Raw genomic sequence first — 25,957 nt, forward strand, 5'->3', positions numbered from 1 at the left:
TGCAGGCTTAGTGTTGTTAATGTGCCAGATGGCTTTTATATATTTCTGCAAATACGAACCCCGAACATTTATTTTAGGACAATATATATGAATTTGCTTATTATTATTTTGTGTTCCTAATGTTAAAGATGTTTTTTGTGTGTTCCATTTGATTGCTTTGTTATGGTTTTACTGTGTCGGGTAATTAATGCAATAAAATCCTATTTTATATATTGATGGTGTGCAATTTACAAAGGCATTTCTGCAACGAAAATGATCATGAATAGCGAATCTATCGGAAGTATCGGCTGGTGTCCTTCTCCAAAAACTCCAAATAAATTAAATGTGTAAACCATAAATCTCACACACACAGTTTGGGATTCACCTGAACAAACGCTCACTTATGGTTGTGTTCCCACTGTGAACATACAAATGAAGTCACGATAACAAGAGAAAGAACTTGAATCGGAAAGTCGGTTTCATCCAAATCATTATTTTGGATCATGGTTATAACTGACTGCATACATTCAAATATTCTCTGAAGCAGTATTTATGAAAATTATTTAAATAGTAACAAAATAAGATATTAGCAGGTGCACTTGCTATTCAAAAAATGGTACAAGAGACATTAAACACATGACAATATATATTTTTCTTTTAGTGAGAGCTAGACAGTCAGACCTGAGTAAAAACTACAAATATTGGTTTAGAACTCGATTTTAAAGACTCTGTAGTTGTTGGATTACTAGAGTTGCTTAAGGATTTCCTAAATCCTTGGATTAACCATTAAGTCTAGAAAAACACTGGATAATAAACTGCAGACATTTCCTGATTGTGCCGAGAATGTATTTACTTCCCACTACATTATGTTGGTCTTCGCTTGTACACGCCGGCTAAGCATGTCCAACACACACACGGATCTAATAGCATTTTCAGTTGCCGGTATGATTTAAAAATATTTCTTCACCCTGGGAGCAACCTCCTGCGGAATTTCATTCTCTTTTAAAGACTTTCCATTCTTCTGGGGACTCATTACTGGTCTCATTACTGTGCAAGACTTCAAGAAGAAAAAAAGAAAGAGCAACCGCATGCGATGCACTTAAAAACATTTTTCTACATCTTTACTTTTTGCACTAATGGGGGGGTTGTCCGCACAGTTTATAGACCTGGTTTAAGCAGGATTGATGCTCTTTGCTACCAAACTACCCATTTGCAGTCAATGACACCGAGGTCAACAGTGTCACCTGTAATGTGTTTTTTAAACATTTTATAATTCGTCATTGAAACGGCTATTCCATACGGCTGCTGCTATTAAATGTCATTCTCACAGGCGTGATTAAAAGGTTGCGTTTCTCTTTTGATTCCGACGCATGAACCTGAATATATGTCACTGGAGTCCAAAGCACCCATTTGATGTTGTTGCTCTCCGATGCTGCCGCGTAAATGGTCCAGTGTGCAGACATGAGGCCCAGAACTGAGCCGCCCTGGACCTCACTTTGATCTCATTATAAAATGCAAATTCACACTAGCCTAAACAGATCAAAGGTTCAGCTTCCTATTGGATCCGAGGCTTAATAATAAAAGCCTGGAGCACTTTTCTATTTTTCTGATTTTTTTTGGGTAGCACTTGCTCCTCCAGGATATTATTTACTCTGGAGATAATGTTGCAGCTCCTGACTAGCGACCACACATGAAATCTGTTCTGCCTTTGCACATTTAAATAAAATTGGTCAGGTATGAGCCATATCTCCCTCCTCAAGCCCTGACCCCTAATCCTTGCGTATAAAAATTGGTTAAGTCCCGACGTGATCTCTACCCCTGGATTTAAGTGTTTTTCTAGTCGGATACTTTTACTAGCACGGTGGTACTCAATATGTCAAGTCAAGTTCATTGCATTAAGACATGCAGCATAAATGAAATTGTGGTCCTCTCTGACCCACGATGTAACACATAAAAGACATTAAACACTGTAAACAATTAAAGACTATCTGCATGGACCTACATTCTCCTTTAATTGAATATGTCTAAATAACAGAGGAGGTTGCTTGGACTTTAATTCAATTACTTTTGTAGGAGAACTTGAGATAAATTGACTTTGTTTATGAATATTGTAGAAATTGTCTTTTGCCGCGACGGACATGAAATGAAAATCATCTTTGGCCAAGACTTATTAATACCAGATAAATTTAATTCTCTACATCACAATAAGATTTGAAAAACAATCGCGTTAAGATGACAATAACTGCACGGGTCTTGAACCCAAAATTTCGGGTGAGCTGCCATATGCTGTAGCCATTAGCTATACTGGTTGATGATGTGAATGGGATAAACTGCCATAAATCAATTAAAAGATTTCAATTCTTTATTTTTTTTTTTAGAATGTCTCTTTAGGTTTAATCAAACGGCAGCAAAGTGATTAATTTTAAAAAACACTAGCATTAGACCATTAGAATTAAGGAAGAATATGGTTGACTTGTACAACAAATAGGTTAAATACTGGGTTAACATTGAATACTTCATGTTGCTCGGTTCAATACATGGCAGTCTAAACACTGAAACAACAAACATTGAAGAGATGGGTCAGAAGAGGTCAGAGAAATTGTGTTTTTTTTTTTGGTTTGTAACTTCCTGAACACCTTGTTACATGGAACGTTGTTGCAGGCTCTGTAACAAACTCATCTTATTTTTCTCTCGCTCCAACCTTCACAACACTTTTCTCATCCATTATAATGATTAAAAAAAAACTGAAGAGAGCCTGGTTGTATATATATCTTTCTACCAATGTTTATGTTTTACAAAAACTAAGTGTTTATCTTTCTCTATGATCTAAATCATTGACTTTAACTGTGAAATAATATCTTTTTTTTACCAGGAATAAATATCCATTGTGCCCCTGCTAAATAGTTTCTGTTCTTGGATTTCTTGAGCGCAGCTGAAGTACAGTAGCCTCATCCTGGACAGGTACCGACTTTATCACCTTGTGGGAGAGTCAGTGAATCACTCCTTATCCTGCTGTTAGGCGGGTTTCCGTATCAGGAAGCTCCAGCCTGGCCACCCGCCCACAATCCTCACCTTGCTCCCACCCACAGGTACCCTCCCGCTCACGCTTTGGCCCTCAGAGTAGGCGGGGAAGAGCATGCTGGCAGGCCTTGGCACTAGATCTTTTCTGGCAAGAGCTTCTGTCCCCACACTCTGCCGGGTGAAGTGCTGGCTGCAGTGAGCGGCATGAAGGCCGGGGGGGCTAGGAATGCTTCCTCTTGTGACCTGCAGGCATGTGTAGAGAGGGCTGGCTTATGCTCCTCTTAAAACTTTAGCCGCCTGTTTGGCTGTCGCGGCCAAGGCCTCGCATTTCATCCCCCCACATATATGGCTCCTCTTATCGTTTTTAAACATTCATTAACCCTTAACTGCTCCCTCCCATCTGCTGTTTTGCTCAGTCGGATGGGATCTGGCAGCCTGTTATAAAAGCTGCAAACTATGGTAGTCAATTGATTCAGCACACTTCCTGCTCGGTGGTATCCAGACCTGGTGGATACCTGTCTCACGGTCTTCTTGTTCGTCCAGGCGTACATTCTCCTATCGTATGTGAGCGACACATATAAGAAATGGGGATTTTGTGTTGAATGATGGAACCAACAACTGAGGAGATTATTTATGGTTTAAAAATGTATTTGTTTATGTAAGTAAGTAATTTTTATTTATATAGCGCTTTTCCAGACCAGGGTCACAAAGCGCTTAAACAATCAAAACAATATTCAATAAAGTATATACTATAAAGGGCAAGATAAAACTGCTAACACAACAGGAGTTCCAGACGATCAAGGAAAAGCCTGAACATGTAGTCAATATATAAAATATATTTTTATTTACAAGTGAGGGGATGCTTTTATTTTATAATTGTTATTGTCTTTGCTCCTCCTATTTTAATTATTTTTATATAAATATATATATATATATGCACATACATAAAGTGTATGAAAACACAAGTGGAACAGGTCGTTGAACATGTTTTACTGTTTTAATTTATGTTGTCTTTTGAGTTAAACACAATCTTTTTACTTAGATTTTGCTCAACAATATATGTTATTTGGGTTCATTGTTTGCCATTGTTTTATTTTCACTGCATAAACTTTAGAATCAAGACCAAAGAGGATTTGATTTAGTTAAAATGGCACACATACATACAGTAATTTGAAAATGTAATCCAAAACGAGGAAACATGGAGACTGATTTGTATAAAACTTTACTTTATGTTGCTGTTTTAAAAAATCTTGCCCCTTTCTGCGAGTATTGTTTTTAGGCCTGATGAGGCAACAAGATGGGGGGAGACGCTGATGAATGTTGCCTTCTATAAATAGAGCTCATCCCCTGGAAGTCTGCTTTAACTCTTGATCCGCCACAATGAATTCATCAGCAGCGTAACCTTAAACGTTTTTGACAATGATTCCGTCTGAGCAGATTAACATTTCACAAAATGGAAAAACAAAGTGTGATTCATTAATTAGCAGGATTTTTTTTTTTTACTGCTTTTGTCCAAACTGCACTTATTTTCCCATAAACATAATTAATATTATGCATAATTAAGGTTGTCTGCATTCCCAGTTGTGCTTTTCTAAAGCTCGCTGCTAATTTATCTGCCAACACTGAAGCTGGTACACAGCGTTTCCTTTTTGGAAATGAAAGAGAAAAACGCTGCAGGACTAATTAGCGGATGCCGGCGAGTGATCTTTTTAAAAGTCCTCGGCAACCTGAGACCGCCGATATGGTCAAGGGTCTGACGCTCTGGTGAGATAAACCTTCAAGACAACATGCGCTCTGAGGGACTGTGGACTCGGTTGTGCTGTCTGACTTCTGAACTCTCGGTCATTCTCATTATATCTGTAACTGTTCTAGGCCGAGCAGACCCGATGAATTGCGTTCGGCTGGATTGTGCTCGCCGTGAAATCATGGCTGAGAAAACAAATCGCTCACTTGACATTTATAGAAGGAAAGTATGAACCGTATCACCGTTTTTTTGTCGATCTTAAACGGTCTCGCTCTTGAGTGACATTTGAAGATATCAGAAGGTCACACTTTTAAAATAAATAATTATTTTTGATCAAAAGTCGATGACGGTGACCGGTAAAATCATAAAAATGTAAAATTATTAATGTTTTTTGGGGTTTGAATGATTCAGGAGCCCATGTAACAAACCATTACATCTGTTGCTAGATTAGAATTGATATAATCTTGGTTATAAAAATAAAAGGTAATGTAAAAACTCACAGCAGGACGTAACATTTTATTCTGAGCAAAATAAAAACTCGTCCCAAGGAAATATGAAGAACTCTCAAAATGATTTCAGAATCCTCTCACTCTTGTACTAATTATTCGTCTGTTTGCCGTGTTAAACATCGCTCTGGTTTTTATGTCTTGTATTCATTTATTCCCAACGCTTTCTCAACAAATGTTTACTTGCATAAGTCCAAGAATTTGGTGGCAGTTTGGAGCCCTGGCAGGGCAAACTAACTGCTTTGTCGTCTGCTATTCTTATTGTGTGCGTCCAAACATGGACAGATGCAACCTGTCCAAGTCTCTGACCATGTTTTTTAAGTCCATCGTCCAGCCCCTCATCATTATTGAGGGTTCAACTTCCCGTTGTGTTGACCTGATGCACGTCATTTCTCTGTGTTTTAATTTTTTTTTCAATCTTTATTTTAAGAAGCATTTTTTTAAGGCTGCTACCAGGCATTAAGTATGGAGATGCTAAGGAAATGGAGGTCGTCCTATATGGTGAAATGATATTTAAATCAACTGGCTTGTGCGTCCTCAATGGGGGTCAGCAGCGTACGTGTAGGGGGACAGCGACACATCAGACTGGAACCAGTGATGGATGACGTGTCAGAACCGCCTTCCCCGGCTCCAGCATCGACAGCTTCCTGCATTCAGTTTTGGCTAATCGTCAGCCATGCTGGCCGCGGATACGACGCGTCAAAATCGGGGTTGTAATTGCTCATCTGTCAATGTCACAACCCCGAACATATATTATTTGTGTGTAAATCATGATCATGAAATGTGTTTATTATCATTCTCTTGTCGTTCGATATCGTAAATTCATTGCCGTTATAATCTAGGATGTAGTAAATTTCCCTGACTTGGCGGAAAATATTAGAATCTTTTTTGGGGTGTGTTATCAGAGCTATTATATCACCGGCTCTGCAGCCCGGTCTGCAATAGCCACAAGGCCACAGCTTCTGATCCAGTTAATTGCATCTGAATTAGATCATTAATGTGGCTGTGCAGAGGTCCAGGGTGTGTGGCCTCTTTGGACCACGGTGATGCTTTATTAATGGGTCGGATCAGCATCAACGTTGCATTAATGCAAGTGAGGATGTGTGTTTAGTGTGTCGTCACATAATGGGGAAGCAAAACAAATTGTCATCACATATTAAGAGATATTCTTTGCCTTCTTTTCTAGAATGTTTGAGAGCTTATTTCGTGGTCAATGTCAATCATTCAAAGTTAACATTTACATTAAGAATAAATGGTGTTCAGGCTTTTCCTTGATCTTGATCTTTAAAGTATATATTTTATTGAGTATTGTTTGATTGTTTAAGCGCTTTGTGACCCTGGTCTGGAAAAGCGCTATATAAATAAAAATGACTTACTTACTTACTATTGAGCAGTTACTGGCTGTCGGGTATACATTTGAGTTTTCCATGAAACTTCATATAACTAGCATTTGACAAAGAAATGATTTGATAAGATGCCTAAAATTACAGTTAATATGGTCAGTGGATGACATTTTTGTTTCCTGAAGAACGAGGTACGAGATACTGCAATACATTTTTAACTTCATCAAGACACGTATTAATTATCAAATTTTAAAGGTCAAAAACGACATTTGCTTACTGCCGTTCTAGTTTACTATGGTCATTTCCCCCCTCTATTCTGTCTGTATATGTCTATCACCTTCAATATGTGTTTTTGTTCCGTTGTTTTCAACCCAGTCAAAAATAAAAAAGGCCTTGTATTTTTTTTTTTCCTGAGAAAGCGGCAAACGGAATCAAGGCACAGAAGTCTGTGCCGAGTTGCATAATTTGTCTAACCCTTTAATGGACCGTTGGCACTGGGCCGTCACCATTAGTAGCTGCAGTCACTTCGCATTGTTAGTGGCCACTGTAGTCGAGGCGGGCTGCTCTGAGCTGTAGTCACAGGATAGCATCAGAGCCTCTTCTGCCTGATAATTAAGTGGCGTACTGACAAACGGCTTTCATCAGATCCCTCATGTGGAACTGAGAGCATGCGAAGGCTTTCAGGGAGGATAAACCAGAGGATGTCACTTTGCTTCCAATCTTTCATGGCCTTGTGCTGCCTCTGCAGTGCGAGGAGGAGGCAGCGTTTGCTGATCACAGATCCGTACTTAATTTACAGAACCGTTGAATGTTATTCTCCGAGGTGGTGATTGTGGCTGAGGAATGGTTTAGATGAAAACAAATCGATTCAAGTCGCGAAAATTGTATTTATTCATTTCATGTTCAACCATTTTGAATCGGATATTATTATTATTATTATTATAATAATTATAATTGTCAGAGCCTGTACAAGTTGGTGTTGAAACATTATTGAAATAACAGTGCTCGTAGGATTTTATTTTAGATTATATATATATATATATATATATATATACTAATCCTAAAGTGTATGCAGTGAAAATAAAACAATGGCAAACAATGAACCCAAATAACATATACAGTATTGTTGAGCAAAATACAAGTACAACGATTGTGTTTAAGTGCACCCAAAAGACAACATAAATTAAAACAGTTAAACATGTTCAACAACCTGTTCCACTTGTGTTTTCACTTTATGTATGTGTGTGTATATATATTATAAATATTTGATATTATTTTTCGTAAGATATTTTACAAAGTGATGTGGTCAGTGTTTACCATCAGGTATGTGCTTTAACAATTTGTAAATAGTAATGATAAATTGCTCTTTTTTTATATAGTGCTTTACACTAAGTGACGCATTCACCCATTCTCACACACTGATGGGAGTAGGCTGCAACGCAGCGTCTTGCTCAGGGACACAATCTCATCTCTCGGAGCTGTTATTGAACCAGCAACTTCTCAGGCCACAAGCCACTCTGACCATCTGAGCTATGATCAGACTCCTCTTATTATCATTAGATTTTATTTTTTTTTTAGGTGTGAGTGTGTGTGTGTGTGTAACTGGCATCCTGACAGTTTTTCTAAGGAGTCCGTGCCTGTCATCGGTTCTCATTAATTTTCCTCGGTTCATTGACAAGGACTACCCGGTCCAAGGTCAGAGATGTGCGGGAATAATTCTCCTAATGGAATCATCTCTGTTTTGTGCATGCTGCTCTCTGCCGTCGTGCAGAATCACCAGCAGTGGGGAGAGAAAAAGAAATGGATGGAGAGCAAATGGATAAGATACAAATGATGAGACGGGGAGACATTCGCAGATTTTTAAATAGCAGATGAGTCAGTCGTCGTTGTGTTTCATGAGCTTGTTTGCCACAGCTTTTAGAATCCGCACCGACTGCCGCCCTGTTGATCTCGTTGGAGCCTCAAAGGTTTAATGTTGCATTCAAGCCAGGGAAGCAACCTTGAATACACTGAGAGAATAATGCTTTTTCCTTTTCCTTTCTTACAACCTTCAAGGTTGCTTTCGACGTTGCACCTACAGCAACAAAGCGTGTTGAAAAAGGAAAATGTATATTGCACATGTCTGAGAAAGGTTGAGTTCTCTCACCCCATCGGTTCTGTTGAAAAGGGAACATCAATGATAAACTTATTGTTCGACCTCACTGAGCAGTGCTGGATTGGATTCTCAAAGTGGAAATCGGAGGAAAAATCCTTGGATTATCGAGAAGGAAATAACTTTGTTGAGGTATAAACGATCATTTTTGTCAGCTTTATTGTGTTTTTTTTTTTTGTTTGTTCTTTTAAATAATTCTCAAGCGTCGCGTCTGTAATTTGCTTGTACAGAGTCAAAGTAAATGTCTACTCTTACTTAGCACAGCTGGTGGCCTCCTTCAGTACGCGATACACACTCGCTTTTGCAGCCTCTGCGTTTTCTCGTTGCGTTCCCTACCGTGAAGATGTATGGAGCTGTTCTCTGGAAACAAGGCACCTGTGGAGACTAATCAACATTTGTTCTTAGTTTGTTTTTATATTTTCCATACTTTTGGATTGTCTGAGCACATGGAATTTTGATGGTGGTTTGTGAATGTTGATTTCATCTTCGATCACCTCCTTCAGAATGTGTCCAATTTATATCGGTTTCAACAAGCATTTCCAGTGTTGGGATAATATGTGTCATTCATTTAGAATGTATAGATTGTATGGCACCTCCAATTTTTGCTTTCTACCTTGAGTACCCCCAATACAACCATATACTATAAATAATGTTAGTTCCGCAATGGAGCTCATCATTAAAATTAATTGTATATTATATAGAGTTTCCCGTGTTAAAATGATACAAATTAAATAATGAATAAACCCAATTTCTTGGTTAAAAAAAATTAAGTTTTGCAAATTTCAAACACAAAGACATGTAGCTGTTGTTTCTAGCGTTAACTACCCAGAGTCCCCTTTGTGTGTTTCTTTTGTTTCAGTCTCTATGTCAAAACAATTGTGTGAACAACAACTGATGCTTTCACTAAGCGCTAACTACATACAAGTTGGCGAGTGAGACATGATGCCGTGTGAAGCTTGCTTTTAACACATCTAAACTCTCAAGGAAGTCGCGAGCTCATCGAGGATTCCACACTATTGTGGAAATATTTTTATAGTTCTATCACAAAGTCAGTAAATTTAATGATATTAAAACTCTGTGTTGTAGATTGTGACACCTTCTGTTAGGGACCACACATTCCTATGAAGCCAATTTCTCTCTTGCATATAAAACCCTCATTATATGAGATTGCAAGTGAAAAATGAGTTTAATTTAGCCAAATGTTCACTGTTGGGGGCTGGGATGCGCAAAGAAAAATACAATTTCCCTATGGTGTCATCTCCTCTTGCAGAAGTGGCTGTTGAGTTTTAATTACTATAATTCCTCAGCTTGCCCAACATGATGACCATCATTGTTTTTATTTAGTCCGTGTCCTGGATGTTGATTAAAAATGATACCAGACAGGTTTTTTTAATGTTGGACGTGAAAGTATTTTGCATTAAAAAAATAAAACTTACATTTATCTAATGCATCTCGATAAACTCTTAGGCAAACTGATGGAGAAACAATGTAATATTTTGAAATTCCCAAATGTTATGGTTTGACCCAGTGTAGACAATTATTATTATTATTATTATTATTTATTAGAACTGTAAGTAAGTAATATTTATTTATATAGCGCTTTTCGAGACCAGGGTCACAAAGCGCTTAGACAATCAAAACAATACTCAAAAAAGTACATACTTTAAAGATCAAGATCCCACAAAACCTTTCTTAAATAAAAAGTGAACCACACAATTAAGTTGTAAGTTTGTTAATTCATCATATTTTTTTTTTACCACATTTATTAAATGTTTATATAGTTTTAAATAAAAGAATCACAGTTATGTGTTGTAAATTCCAGATGAATGCATTAAAGCTGACAAAGTGCTAAATGTGTTATTTTCACATGAATATTTAAGGCTGGTACATAACTTCATGCAAAGCACTAATTGATTATAAGCTTTTCAATATTCATCGTACTCCAGAGTATTCTGATGGTCTGAGTGTCAAAGCTTTCTCTCTAGTTAATAGGATTAATTTTCAGCTCTTAATCTCTCGGTTGCACCTTAGCTTTTCTTTCCTATACCTGTGGGTATGAATGCCCTTACCTGTTTCTTTTTTTTTTATGTTGGAGCGTTGCCTTGTTGGTGTGTGCTGTGGCATCCCACATGTCTTCCCACACCCACTACAAATAGCCAGCGAAGGTGCTACATTCCATGGCCTTGGTGCAGATCCCCAAGGCTGAGGTGAATCTTCTGTGTTGGTGTGCATGTCACAGGGTCCGCACAAAATAACAAAGGCCTAAAAATACCGTTATCTACCTGTGAGTGTGTGCAAGCTCACTCTCTACCTTTATTGATTAGATTCTTGGAGGGTTTTTTTCTCGCTTTTCCTGCTGCTTTTCTCTTTTTGATCAAAGTTCTCGCTGAAATGTTCATTTATTCCATTAAAGAAAAGTGAATTTGGTGTCAGCTGTACTACTTAAAGTAGTACCTGCAGAACTTAATAGTGATTAAAATGGCCGTAAAGCAGTATTGGTGGTTTAGGTTGAAATAAATCCACTTTGAATTCTTATTTAAAGTTTAATAAACAAATGAGCATTAAACGCCTTCTGTCAATTTGGAAACTGGTGGCTTGTTAAATGTATAGCTAAAACCCCTAATGTGTATGACCGGAGTTGGAATATAAGGTTTATATGTTATTATTGTGGCGATACCTTTATTAGTATGATGTGTGACTTTGATGACTAGTACATGTATAAATTGGTTGATATGAAAGATATGATGAAAGACCGGTGGAGGTATCAGGGAATGACAAAAAGATTTAAAGTAGAGTGAGAAAAGAAAGAGTTACAGTAATGTTATGGGTTAAAAAGCTATGTAAGCATAATTAGGTTTGTATGAAGGTTTGTGTATTTGCAGAAATTATTTTCAAATTGCAGAACACTGAAAAAAAGTATTTCTAACACTGCCATGACTGGTCGTTCACATTAAGTCAGAGCTTTGTGTTTGTTAACGGCAAGGTTTTGGAATACATGAGGAAATTAGCAGTCATTCAGAGTCAGACCACTTACATTTCTACCCTTTTAGTTATTATCTGTTGTTTTTTGTTTAAACATCCACTTTTAATGGATGACAGACATCTTTATAGTATATGTTTTCATGCAAATACATTGAGTCTTGCACTTAAACATTCTCGCTAATGTGACGTGAGGAATGCGAAGGAAGAATATGATACGTTTATGTATAGGTGAGGCATGTTGTGTATAAGAGGAATGTTTGAGTGACGGAATCAGATCAAGTCCCCTAAAGCGTGAGGCTGAAACATGAATGTGACATTTTTAGGATGTTGAATCTTCGAATGAAAGGTTGTTTTTTTTAAATTGTTGATTGAAGATTAGTCTTGATGTATTTGTGAATTAATTGTCCTCCTGCATGTGAGACCTGTGAGGCTAACAGCATTTATGAATGTATACGCTCCTCTATATGAATGTCAAAAACTGGAAATAGTCGTTGAATAAAATGCCGGAAACTGATATAAATCATGTCAATGCAATTGACCTTTTAGTGTCCCTTAAATAATCCAACTGTAATGACCATCTAATGTTTTTACCATAATGTGTGGTAAATGAACTCAAGATTTACCAACTAGCATCAAAATCTCACGCGCTAAACCATTTCTATTGTAAAGTCATTCTTATTTAGTTATTTGCAACTTATGACAAAGGTTGTTGATTGAATGTTGATGAATGTATTCTTGTGTATCTGCATGTTGCAGTTGTGTGTCAGGGAAAATAAAAATGGTTTGTGAAGTTGTGTAATTGTTGGACAGGTTGTTTTCATTGCGTCTTCACATTATAGTGCTAATGACGCTAATTTAGCCGTATGTTCGTTGGAGGTTTGTGAGGAGTAGTTCCGAGGGCACCTCCAGGTCACTAAAGAGTCTCACTTGGTCATGGAATGCTCAGAGTAAACTCCCCTCCGGACCAGTACCTCTTTGTTTCTCTGCGAGTCGTTGGAACGATGAGAATCTAGCTGTCGTTTGTTAACAAGCGCAAAAAGTTTCCTGAATACTGATGACTAAACAGTTGCGAGCCACTGTGTAACCGGTGCCTGTCCTCATGTCATCACAGGTACGTTTGCATACATGCGTCCTTCTCCCAGCATGCCGAGTTTCGCTGCCTTGGGTCCCTGACTGTGTGCAGAGGGTGCCTCCTTCTCCCCAGCTGTGAATTGTAGGGTTCTGACACGGCTTGTCCCTTTAGCTCAATCTGAACGTTTGACACGCCGGGCGCAGAGGTCAGCATGACCTACTTTCCCCTGGCGGCTCTTCTGCTGAGCTGCAGCTCCTCAGCAGGGGGTCTGCCAAGGAGGAGCTGCTTACGCCTCCACTGCTGTCCTGGTGCGTTAAATCACCGCCATTTGTTAGGAGACACATTATTGTATGTGTGTGTGTGTGTCTTTGTACTTTTATGTCCTTCTGTTTTTTTTTTAAGGTGTGTAGGAGGCGCGCACACAAGCTTGTGCAGAGTTGGGATGTAAAGTGCTCTGTGGGGGTTGCAGGTAGATGCTGGGCAGCACTTGGTCCGGACCCCTGCTTTGAGCTCTATCTGACTCACTTCATTTTACCACACCCTCTGACCTCCTTTACCTACTTCATATCCTCTTTCTCCTCGGCATTTAATGCAAGCAAATCCAGCTCCAGCATCTATAGTGAGACATGTTTCTCCTCTCGCTGTGGAGGGAGTACAAAGTCATTGAGTAATATTCACAGTATTCATTCATACTCTGATAAAATGCACCAAACCGACTTCATTATGTTATTTCAAATAAAATGGAGACGGCAGATGGTACTGTTTGTTTTTATAGCAACATGGGGGTGAAACATAAGTTTGCTATGATGCTATTGCATACCAACAAATCCAGCGTTTAATGCAGGGTTTAACAACATGCCATTGGGGCCCATGTCAGTGATGCCAGGACTTTTTTTCTCAAAAGCTGCAAATTGTAACAGCATTCTGAAATGCTTTGCTACATATAGATAGTTTAAAGAAATGGTTCCATCGTAATATTATCTAGATTCTAGAAGAACAAGGGGTACATAGTCACTAATGTTGTCGTCATATTTGTTGTGGAGCAGCCACACGGATTCATTAATAAGTAATATTTCTAATGTAGAAATTCAGCAACAGTTCGCCGCTGCTTGCCTGTATCAATGATTCAGGCCCAGTAGAAGGTCCTTCAGACGTACACCCGCGTAGACACTCACTTGAGATGCACATGGTGGAACAGAGTTGGTTGTTACCCCTAAAACAATGCTCCAGAAATATGTTCCTTCAGTGTCGTTTCAATGTTTAATTATAGAGAGAGTTGCTAAATCGAGACCAGCATCTGAATTTGTCACCATCTACTATTCATGCAGTGGAACCAGACCGGCACATATGAAAGTGGAAGGACTTTAAAGAGGCTGAAACTCCATTACTACTGCCTGAGCATGTTGTATACGGGCTGCAACCTGCTTAACTGACGCTACCTTTTATTGTTGTTAATAACCTAAAAATGCTCAAGTCAAAGGCCATGATGCAGTTTTGTACTTGTTTATAGGAGTCACTTCATTATGATGAAATATTATTTAGAAAAAAATGCATCCACTCGAGTCATTTAACAAGATGTATAAGTTTAGTCTGATGTCACAGACGGCCAAGTTACGTGAATTGTTTTCCAGGATAATGAACCGGGCTCGTGTTTCATTTTATTTCTACTCGCTTTGCCGTTTTACCCACAAGTATCCTGATTCACAAGCAACTAACTCCACCCTTCAAATGGTGTCAAATGTTGAAAATTGTAGGGAAAATATTGTGCGAGTCAAGAAGTGAACAAGGTAAAAAAACAAATGTAAAAATCATATGTAAATGTAATTCGTATTTTAAAACATCAGTCATTTACTTTTTACCTATTACTTTATTAAAAATGTTAGTTTTATCGATTATTAATAATTCATGTTTATTGTGTACATGTGTGATAAGGCAATAACTAGTTTGAGTATCACAGTTGTTCGAGATATTCCAGGAGGGTTCCTATCTTTGACGATTTAGACAAGGATTAGTTAATATTAGAATGGGTTTTTGGTTAAAAAGGAGGTAGTGATAATTTCCCGGCAACCGATAAACCTTCAAAATGAGCAAAACCAAAATATCTGTTTGGTAACTCTTCTCCAGTTCTCTTCCGCTATCCTCAATTATTCATTCTCTTTTTGTTAAAGTCTTCCACTGCTTTTTGCACTGCCATCTGTCAATACACATCCCGATAATTCAAGTGGACAAACGTGAACAGTTTTGGTTTTTCGGCATGGCCAGTCTCCAGCTGGTACTCACCATCTCTCTGCGGCTGCTTTATCTAGGTCTGAAGCACTGCTCTGAAGCTCTTGTTCGCTCTTTGCCGTTTTGGAGTAGCTTTTAATGAGTTAACTTTCTGAATCATCAATGTAATTTATTTTCAGAGCTCCCAGCGTCCCAGGGGAGCATTAATTAATATCAGTCCAGGGCATCAGCATTCATCCCAGTGTGGGATTCCTTCTGGCTTTTATTTTTGGCACCTGGGGAATTTGATATGTTGTGCAACCAGAACTCAGTTTGTGGGAAATGGGTAATTGATATGGATGGCTTTTCTCATGTTTTGCCTCTTTGTGAAGATTTCGACATTTTTCTTTCAGTTTTATCTGAAAAACATTTAGTCTTGAGGTGACATGACATGTCTGTGCCAGTATTTGCACAGATATGAAAATGCATTATAGCAAGTAGCATATACCATCATAGTTACAGCTGTGAATTTGACTTCCTGTATTGTATTCTGATCTTAGCTGTAGATTATTCAAAGCAGCAGTTGGCATTTTGAGTATGCTTGTGATCCATGGTTATCACGTCATTATTGATGGATGCAACGCATACAATTTTTGTATTAATAGTGTTTATAGAAAAAACATTTAAAAATGTATATATTCCCTGCCTTTTTCTCGAACTAAAACTAAAGTTATTTGTGATCCATGGTTATCGGGTCATTATTGATGGATGCAACGCATACAATGTTTGTATTAATAATTGTTTATAGAGCATACATTTAAAAATGTATATATTCCCTGCCTTTTTCTCGAACTAAAACTAAAGTTGTTTGTGATCCATGGTTATCAGGTCATTATTGATGGATGCAACGCATACAATTTTTGTATTAATAGTGTTTATAGAAAAAACATTTAAGAATGTATATATTCCCTGCCTTTTTCTCGAACTAAAACTAAAGTTATACCTATATGGATTGTCCTTTTCATGGGTCTATTATTATTGTTCTTGCCTTGTTGTTGTTTCTATGGCTGGTGTCTAATAAGTAGAGTTTCTGTATCCAAATACTGGAAATAATGGCATTTACAAAATATTTCAATGTGTTTTTTTTTTTCCCCACAGAACTCGATTCGGCACAATCTTTCATTGAACAAGTGTTTTCTCAAAGTACCTCGCTCCAAAGATGACCCGGGAAAGGTGAGAATTTAACCTTTGTAAAAGCGTTTCTATTGTTGTCTATTCTCAAGGATCATTTCTGAAGGAATTCATGTTCTCTTATTTGAACAATAGATCAGGAGTTGGCTTTTGTTTCTAAAATATTCAGTGACTATCACATTGTCTCTGGTAGACAAAAGGTTTTTTTTTAATGTTTGCCAGGAATCTTGATGGTGTAAAAATGCATGGCATGCTGCTAATCTTCTACGGACCTACCACCCCTACAGAATTGCCGTGTACATCAAAGCAGATGATGTTTTTTTTTTTTCAAATGTGGGTAAGGTAAAAACACTGCCAGAGAAGAGGCCTGAAATGGGGTAGAAGTTATATTGTGAAACAATGTGACAAACAACCTCATCTGCTCTTTACTTAAGCACAAAGGACATGTCAGCTAACATGGAAATGTGACATTTAAATCACAGCTGGAGCACCTTTACCGCCTGATATTCAAGACTATATCCAGTAACATCAACCTGATAAGGAAAGTCCCCTGATCCACTGGCTAGGCCATGAATAAGCTGCCTTTGGGCCTATATTTAGAATGATGCTGTGCACAGGTTCCTATAACCCATATTTTATCCCAACTCTGTCAGAGCATATGCTACATATGCTCAAGGAACCATACAAATAATTACACAGACAAACTGGAATGCTCTGACACATGCATGAGGAGCTGTGTCTGGCTGTGGAGAGGATGGGGACTGAATGCTAATTTCATGTTTTGCTGTAATCCTCTGATATTGACACTCCTGGGAGCTGCTCCACTAAATACAAAATAATCTATTGCTGTATGGATACCATTCCAAATGCATGGCCAACATGCTTGCATCCTTAATGTTTAATTTGGAATTTTCCTCACTCCCTTCCCCCCGAAGACAACTTCAAAGAGGCGCTAGCCGCTCTTGATATGTTGCATCAATATTGTAATGTGGCAGGAATATGGAAACTGCTGGTAGGATGAGATAGGAGAGCAGTGTAGCTCTGCCTGTCTCTCTCCTGCTCTTTGAGATGGAGGAGATGATGCTCGCTTCCCTTCTACCTTGAAAGTAGAGATACTTCCTACAAGTGTGACGTTAATTCTTTTAACTGGTGAGACGTTTTTTGTTTTTTTTTAACAATTCAGCTGCAATAAGAATACTAATGAGCATTTTAAACATATTGTAGATTTTTGAATTACTTTATCCTAACAGTGGTCAATTGGACATCACACGATACAACAATCAACAATGACATGAAGATCACGCAACTAGATCCAGGAACCTTTATTTTAAAAAATAAAAAAGGCATCTACTAAGGCTTATAGATGTCTTGTAATATTTATATATCATTAATTTGATAAATTCGGCTTCAGAACAAGGCAAACAAAAAAAAAACTAGAGAATGTTGTATTTTATAAATGTGATGGTTATTAATAATAATAATATTCGATAGGGTGTATTGCGCAATACGATCTTACTGTGCTACACTAGACATTTGTACTTTCTATCTTGTGAAAGAAAAGCATTTCCCTAGAGAGACAAATAATGTGTTTTGAGTATCATCAAATCTTATTTTTTTCCTGTAGGTAATGGAGAATTTAGTTTGTCTTGTTAAAGATAAAACTGTGGTTTTGCCCCAGACTATCTACGGACACACATCACTTGGCATTCCTACATGCCATCGCCGTATATTTGTGAATAATTTAATGGCCTCTTGTACGGTTTCCTTTTTTTTTCTACCATCTCTCTGGGGGTTGTTGTCGGGGAAAAAAAAAGAAACTTCCACCCCAAGAGGGTTCACTTGAAGTTGTGTTCCTGCCCAATTAAAAGCAACACAAAGCCTGCCTTGCCATTTCTTTGAGGGTAATGATTTTAAAACATTTGCATCCCCACTTTATTATTCTTTAACACAGATTCAAGACACTATCACCAATTTTCAACGCCTTGAACAAATGAGATATAATGAGGCTTCTCCTGTAAAGCGTTGTTAAAAAAAAAGTTCCCGTCCTGGGATGACGGTGCAAATGATTCTCTTCTTTTAATGACCCTCAAGATGAACGTATGCCATCATTGTGTTCCTGATTCTCATTACTTTTCCATGTATGTACATTAAATCTGAAATGTGATTTAGAAATGGAGCTTTTATGACTGATCACCGAAAGGGGAATCCTTCAAAACTCTCTCTGTCTCACCATATTTGACAATTTACTCAGATTATATGAAAGTCTGATGGAGAACATCATCTGTCTTTGAGAAAAGCAAAAATAAAGTGAATCCATCAATCAATAAGCAGCCTTGTGTTTTGGCTTTGAGGATATTGCAGCTCTCGTGCATGAACTGGTTGTTCCTTTCCTTGATAAGTCTTGGACGTACTGACTAACAGAAATGACTGATCGGTCATCGCCTCATCTCCTCGATTCTTACTCTGGAATTTCACCTGCAGGCAGATGAGGTGCTTCTTGACAAGAGAAGTACAATTGCGCAAACCGGTAGCTCGTCCGACTGGTTTTTAAATGACTATATTTACTATAAATTGACTTAACTTGACACAAATTAATCTCTCATACAGGTATTTGAAATAGTTCTGGAACAGTTTCTGCATCACTTTTCATAACCGATTTCTATCTTCAGGGTTCTTACTGGGCCATCGACACAAACCCAAAAGAGGATTCCCTGCCAACACGGCCAAAGAAGAGACCCCGATCTGGAGAGCGAGTAAGTATATTGGCTTAATTCATCTCTTTCTTATATATTCTCTGGTTTCGTTTTACAATTTCAGTCATTTCAGAGATGCTCTTTCTTGCACACTTTGATTAAAGAATTCAATCTAGAGGGAGATTTAGTGTCTAAACCTGGCATATGGCTTTCTCCCTGCTTGAGGTGTCCAATAAACCTCAAAAAATAATATTGACCAGGTGTCTACCTAAATCACACCCAAATCAGGCTGCCACATAAACCTAGGTGCATAGAACATGCTTATCTGATTTAGCTTTCCCTGTGGGAACAAAACTGTGCCACCAAAGCTCTAATAGTTTGTTTAAAACCAGTTTTATTAAAGATAAAGGGCTCAAGGGAAAGATGGACATGTGGCTCTGAATCATGGAGCCACATGTTTATGTATTCATAATAAAGAATACAGTGCAAATCGCATTGTATTCTTCTACTTCAACTGTTATAGGATCTTAAATGTTGAAAATGGATCTCATCATGTTCTTAGTAGTACCTTAAAGGTGACGTTCATATTTCAGGGAACGGTTTGACAATTTCAGCTTCCAAATTATATTCTTTGTTCATAAGCAGCCCTTTTGTAGTCGGCGAAAGCTTTTGAACGTTGAATTTACATTTAACTGTGTAGCTTTAGTTGTGTCTTTTCCTTTTAATTCCCACCCCTTTATGAATATTCTTTATATTATCTCTTCTTCTCTCTCCAACACACGCATGGGAAAATAAATTCACACAGACTCAGTAGGAGTTTGTATCCAGACTTTATGTAACCGCCCTCTTTGCTACTTCAGAAGCCACTTATTAAAGGGGCATCTCATTAATAAAATATGCCTCAGGCAGCCATTACATACATTAGATTCAGCAGTCACTTTTATTTTTCTATTTTTGGCAAACATAAATTAAAGAAGAGCTATGTTATTTTACAGAGGAATATTTGCACGCATGTATTGTAAATCAGACACATGTGTGTTAGCTGCTGGGATATATTTAATGCCTTGAGGTGTTACTGCACCATCGGCTGCGGCCTGGTGGTGGTTGGTGGTCAGACTGTCTTCGTTTCTTATTGATTTGTGGATAATATTCGTGATTACATACTTGATATGTATACAGTATATAAGCAGAATATGTCCTCGACTGGTCGCCTTCCATTGTCAAATCGTTCACTCGTACCACTTTCTCAGTTTTATCTTGACCTTTAAAGTATATACTTTATTGAATATTGTTTTGATTGTTTAAGCGCTTTGTGACCCTGGTCTGGAAAAGCGCTATATAAATACAAATGACTTACTTACTTTAATATGAATAGATGTAGCTCAATCAGGACCAAATACGGATTTGCAAAATAAGCTTCTTGCTTTATTCTAGTCTTCTATCCAATTATGAATAGAATATTTACTCATGAATATACAGAAAATATTATTTAGACCACAGTGAAAAAAGTGCATTTCCCTACCAATTTAAGAAACCGATGAACTTCAATCGACTATGAAGCTGATGTGAAACGAAGCAAAACTTTCGTCATCTGCCCGGCATTTCAAGGCACAAATAAAGGAGCAGAAAAATGTCTTCTTGAACGCGAGTTCTGTGCCAGACCCTCCCCCCCACCCCCCTAACTCTCTTGACAAGGTTTTCCATTAAGCGTCTCAGACATTGAAAGTGAGTTTGTCAAATCTCATTTGTGTTTATCATGAATTAAAAATGGTATTGTAGCACCCAATCCTCTTACAGTAAGCAGTTTTAAGAGACAGGCATGGCGGAGTTATCGCTCTCGGCAGTGAAAGGCGAGGGCATAGGCTCTTATGTGCGCCTGGTTGAGAGGTATTTTGAGTGACTCTTTTTTTAATGCTGAAAATGTATGCGATGAAACGGCAAAATCGTTGCCAGCAATCTTCTAAATACATCTCAAGTAAAACTGGCTGTCCTGGTTCGCTAAAAAATAATTTCTTCATATTCTTTGAAGCTGATCTGGGACATTTTTGGTTTTCCTCATGTCACAGGTGTATGTTGGAAGACTTATGGCAACTTTAAATAATGCCTCTGTATTTAATTCAGTAGCTGCAACATCTGTGAAATTGGTTTTAGGTTTCAATAACATATTACAGATAAATGTGCCATGTTTAAAATCACCCATTCTTTAAGCTCGACAATGTGGCTGGTTTTAACCTGTCGTACTCTTATGTCATTGACTTCTTACATGTTACACTTTTCTAATATGTTTGTCCACTTGTGGCTATTAATTTTATCTAAAAAAAAAAAAATGTTGTCTCCCTCTTCACACCACCCCCATCACACAGGCTTCGACGCCGTACAGCCTGGAGTCGGAGTCTTTAGGGATGGAGTGTATGATCTCTGGAAGTGCCTCTCCAACGTTGGCAATCAACACTGTGACTAACAAGGTACTACAAGCAGCCATCCAGCCTCCAGCTCCATCACACACCTGGCTACACGGTGCACCCTGACCCCACCCACTTCCCAACCACCTACAGCACTATTCCCCATAGAGAGAGGAGCACTCTTGTGAAGAGACACACACACAAACACACACTCGTACAAGCCTAAAGCCTCTCCGCAATCAAACCCACACCAACATACACAACTATCTGCACTGCAGTACTTTTTTTTTTTCTTGAACAACAAGCCTCAGACTTCCAGTATCTTCAGCAACCTGATGCTCATGTTGATACAAGGGAACCTGAGGTCGAACACTGGGTTAATTCTAACTGGAGCGGCATATTTATCGTCATCGACGCACTGGCAGTGGAGGTCGAGGCCCTTTATTTCACGGCCCACATTATGTCACTTCACCGCAGGTGATCCCCCGCTATCATGGCCATCTGCTCACTGTACATTTTTTGCGTCAAAGCTTGGAAACGCTTCGACATTCCCGGCAAAGCTGCAGGATCTGCTAGCAGAGTGTGAGGCTCTTTTCGGAAATTTAAATAGGCTTTTTAACCTTAAGCTTTCGTCCTCCGGGCCCAGTGTGGGCAGTTCTCTAGAGGACTGACAAGAGTAGTTTATTAATTTGCTACAAGCATTACTAGAAATAAAGGGATTTGATCTGAACTGGGGCAGGAAGACGAGTTGCCGTGTACGTGGTACAGACGTCTTCACGTGGGAAACGAAGTCTCTGCATACGTCCTCTTCTGTTATAACTTGCTTGTGCATGAATGTAGAGTATTTTACAGAATGCTTGTACTTGTTTTGACAAGAACTTTCTATAGAGAACATGCGCTTTTTTCCCCTCTCTCCATAGCAGACACGCTCATTGTGTTTGAAGCGAGATGACCCCGTTTTCCTCTTGATTGCTGCAAACAAGCCTCACCACCAGTAACTGTGTAATGAGGCTCTAATGTAAAGTGCTGACAGTTGGTCTGGATTCTTGCCATTGAATACCTTTGGAGGACTAATGAGCAGAAGCACGAAAACAGAATAAAAAGTTTGAGTACTGAGGACAGAAAAAAAAAGTTAATAATCATGACTTTTTTTTTGCCACTTGCTGTACAAAAATATATACCTGATGGATCGGTTGAAAAGTGGAATAGCACTAGGTCTCCGTCCCAAGTCCTCAGAGAGCCTGTTTCTTACTGTCTGACACTGTAAACACATGACAGGCCACGCCTCTTTCGGTCGAGTCTGCCAAGCCACAGGAATTCCCTCTCTCTGTTTTTTCTCTCTCTCTCAGTCTATTCCAGTCTCTCCCTCATTCCCGCCTTCTAAGAGGGACCAATAAGAAAAAACTATACAGGTCTCCCCCCCCCCCCCACCTCCCTTTGACTGTCGCACATTCCTCAGACGATTGTAGCCTCACATTTTATTGTAACTCTCCTGCGTTCCTCTTAATCTGGTTTCCCAAATGGCTTTCCAAAAACACTGAATGTTCCGAGACGTCTGACACGCAGGTGCGACGATGACGGGGGGGTCGTTGCATGAAATAATTCTGCGCTGGCCGGGCATTGTTGGAAACCACCTGGGTCAACCTCTGTTTAGTTTCATAATCCCTGGCCTATGCTCCAGATTAAGGCCTTGTGTAAAAGACACCCCTGGCTTTTGACTTAATTTGCTGCTAAGAATAGAACTGAGTCGCCTGCTCGCTGCTAAATACTGCACAGCTTTACTGAGCATGCTCAGTTGTGTACCTTTTCGTGTGTGTTCTACGTCTGTACATATTTCTGGCGGTGTATATGAGAGGTGTCCGTGTCACACTAACATCTTTACCAAAGATGTTGTTAAGTAATCACACTTGGACTAATTTAAAATGGATTGCTGTGTTTTCTTGATTTTTGGAAGTTTTGCCGGTGTTTTAAGTGTTAACTGCTCGTTGAGTTTCTATCCAGCAAATGAAGAGCAGAGCCAAACCCACACTGAGCGAGGGTGGCAAGAGTTGGCTAATGAGCTTTTCCTTGTGCCCCCCTTATCCTCGTCTCCGTGCGCCTCGCTTCTTTCCCTTGAACTTTGTAGCCTCCATGTTTATGCTCAGTTTTTTTTTTTTTAATCATGGGATTTCAATTTCATTCTACCAGAGCCCAAGCCAAGCTTCGTATTAAAAAAATAAAAACTGCTTTCATTCTGCATGTGTGCGTCCTGGATCTGGACCAAGTTGCTGGTCAGCCAGAAAATCAGTGAGAGCAGAGGAAGCCGTCTGTGTTTGCCTGGGTTTCCCTGCTCCCTGAGGCCTCCGTCCTTGCCTGCTGAGGCTCGACGGTACAGACAAGAGGCTACAGTCCACTGCCGCCGCTGAAAGGCGACGGCGCTGGGCAGCGACCGTCCTGTCCGCCTGGCTGAAGGCTCCTGCCACTGCTGGCTTATTGTGAGGAGAATAGAGCGCACTCTGTTCCACTCACAGTGACAAACAGGAGCCGGTCATGGACGGACACGTTCAACACCAGCCAGTGCATAGCTGTCATTCCTTTCTCACGACACAAACTGAAAATGAAGACGAATCTCGGCGGTCTTAATTATTATATTCACGATCAGTCTTTCAATCGTCTCGAGCCTTTTGACAGTGGCCTTTATTCTGGAGGGTGGCGCGGCCACCGGGGCTTAACTTTGCGAGACAATAATTAAGATTGTCATCCTGAAGTGCTTTGGCGAGTTCCACCGCCGCATCGAAAGGTCAGTGTCTCCGCTGCACTGAAATCTTTTGTTAGCCGCCCCAAACAGATTTTCGCTCTGCGAGCAGATGTGGCTGACATCGCCAGTGGTGTGACCTTTTGTGATGGGAATGTCTCAGCTGTCTCCAGACCCTTTCACGTCCAACCAGACCCTCTCGTTGGCTAAAGAGGCGCAGACGCTCAATTATAGACGACCTATTTATGCGTTTTAAAGCATCAACTTGCGCTTTACAAACGATAACTTACTAGTTTGAAAAGTTCAAAAACCCACACACTTGACTTCGAACTTCGAACACAAACTACTTTTCTATTCTACGACCCCCCCCCCCCCCACCCCCTCCACAGTCTACAAAATATAACTAGTACAACTAACAAATACACATAACCCCAAAATGGTAACACGAAACACAAACTGGCAGACGCACACCAAACCACTGCAACACACAGACATCAGAGATGTGGTTAATGGCTGAAAAGGAGTGTAAAATAAAAATAATGATGTATAATGTTTTTTCTTTCCATTTAAAAGCAGTTGAAACGAACACTAAAATTGTAGCCGGAACACACACACACAAAGATACACATGCATATTAAAACGCACACACCTCTATGTTCAAACACACGTTTAGTTACAATGCAATAAGCCTGTTGTTATTATTATATACAGTCTGTGATCATCTCTGTGCCAAAAGGCGACATGGAAATGGAGCCATTCATGACCACAAGCTTGAATTCACGTTTGTCCGTTTCAGGTGGCTTTGTACAACACAGACCAGGAAGGAAGCGATAGTCCGAGAAGCAGCCTTAACAACAGCCTGTCTGATCAGAGCCTGGCGTCCGTCAATCTCAACAGCGTGGGCAGCGTGCACAGCTACACGCCGGTAAGACCACCGACTCATGCTGAGAGGGAAAAAAAAGTGGATACTAGATCAAATGCATTTAAAAAAAGCCACTAAGTTCCATCCTTAATGCTTACAATGTGTTTCTTACTCTGAATTGTCACCATTTCTCTTGTTACAGAGTTTTAAATGGCAAGAATATGTGTCTATGAAGTTATTTTTGGTTTGTAAATGTTCTGTTTTAAGGACTTTCTATTACTATAGCTACAATTCAAATCCTCTAATCAGGTTTTTTTCAAAGAAGAATAAGTTATTTTTAACTAACTCAAGTACTTGTTTTTCTTGTGTTTGATGCACATGATCAATAATGCCAGCTGATATTGTTTTTTAATACATTATCACTGGCATGGTTGAATATAATTGATACAATATAACGTGAATTATATCGACCGATACGCATATTATTAATAAGAGTCGTTCACTACAATGTTTTCCATCACCTCTGTTAAGTTTCGTACTCAGGCAGACCATGTGTTTGTCAACATTTAATTGCATTTTTATTAAAGAACACACAGTTTTTGCTTTAAAGTATACATGCACACTCACAAATGTAAGAGTGAAGACCTTTACCAAGTAAATCATGTATTCCCATATTGTTATTTTGGTACTCATTGTTATACAGTAGCCCTACATTCGTTTTTTTTTAGTACAGCTGACAAAAGGTCGTAATAGTGTCCTGGGAATCCTCTTAAACAACACATACAGTAGCCATGAGAAAGAACTAGACCTTCTTCTGTACCACAGAGAGTGTCGAATTATTTGTGGATCCAGATGGTAATTCAAAAATTGGAATATTCAATTCCTTCCATCCAAATTCCCTCAAAATAAAATAAATAAATTCTTTTTTGGGTCATTTTCCTATAGACAGATAGATACGCAGACTTCCACATAACCACTACAAACTTAAAATGTTACCTAATTAAAAATGTACACAGGCACGCACTCAAATGTCATGTGTATTAGTTCTTGAAACGGAATGTTCTATTCTCT

At 39.0% G+C, this 25,957-nt stretch overlaps 1 protein-coding gene across 1 annotated transcript in view; it reads left to right on the top strand.

Annotated features, from left to right (window-relative positions):
- Positions 1-25,957, top strand: part of foxj3 (forkhead box J3) — a 72,114-nt gene that overhangs the window by 37,105 nt on the left and 9,052 nt on the right. The window contains exons 3-6 of the mRNA XM_087800319.1: positions 16,163-16,237; positions 18,865-18,948; positions 21,252-21,353; positions 24,821-24,949. Coding sequence (XP_087656445.1) covers positions 16,163-16,237; positions 18,865-18,948; positions 21,252-21,353; positions 24,821-24,949 — 390 coding nt within the window. The remainder of the gene's footprint in view (positions 1-16,162; positions 16,238-18,864; positions 18,949-21,251; positions 21,354-24,820; positions 24,950-25,957) is intronic.

The sequence above is a fragment of the Callionymus lyra genome, chromosome 10 (assembly GCF_982586985.1).
Source record: "Callionymus lyra chromosome 10, fCalLyr1.hap1.1, whole genome shotgun sequence".
NCBI lineage: Eukaryota > Metazoa > Chordata > Actinopteri > Syngnathiformes > Callionymidae > Callionymus > Callionymus lyra.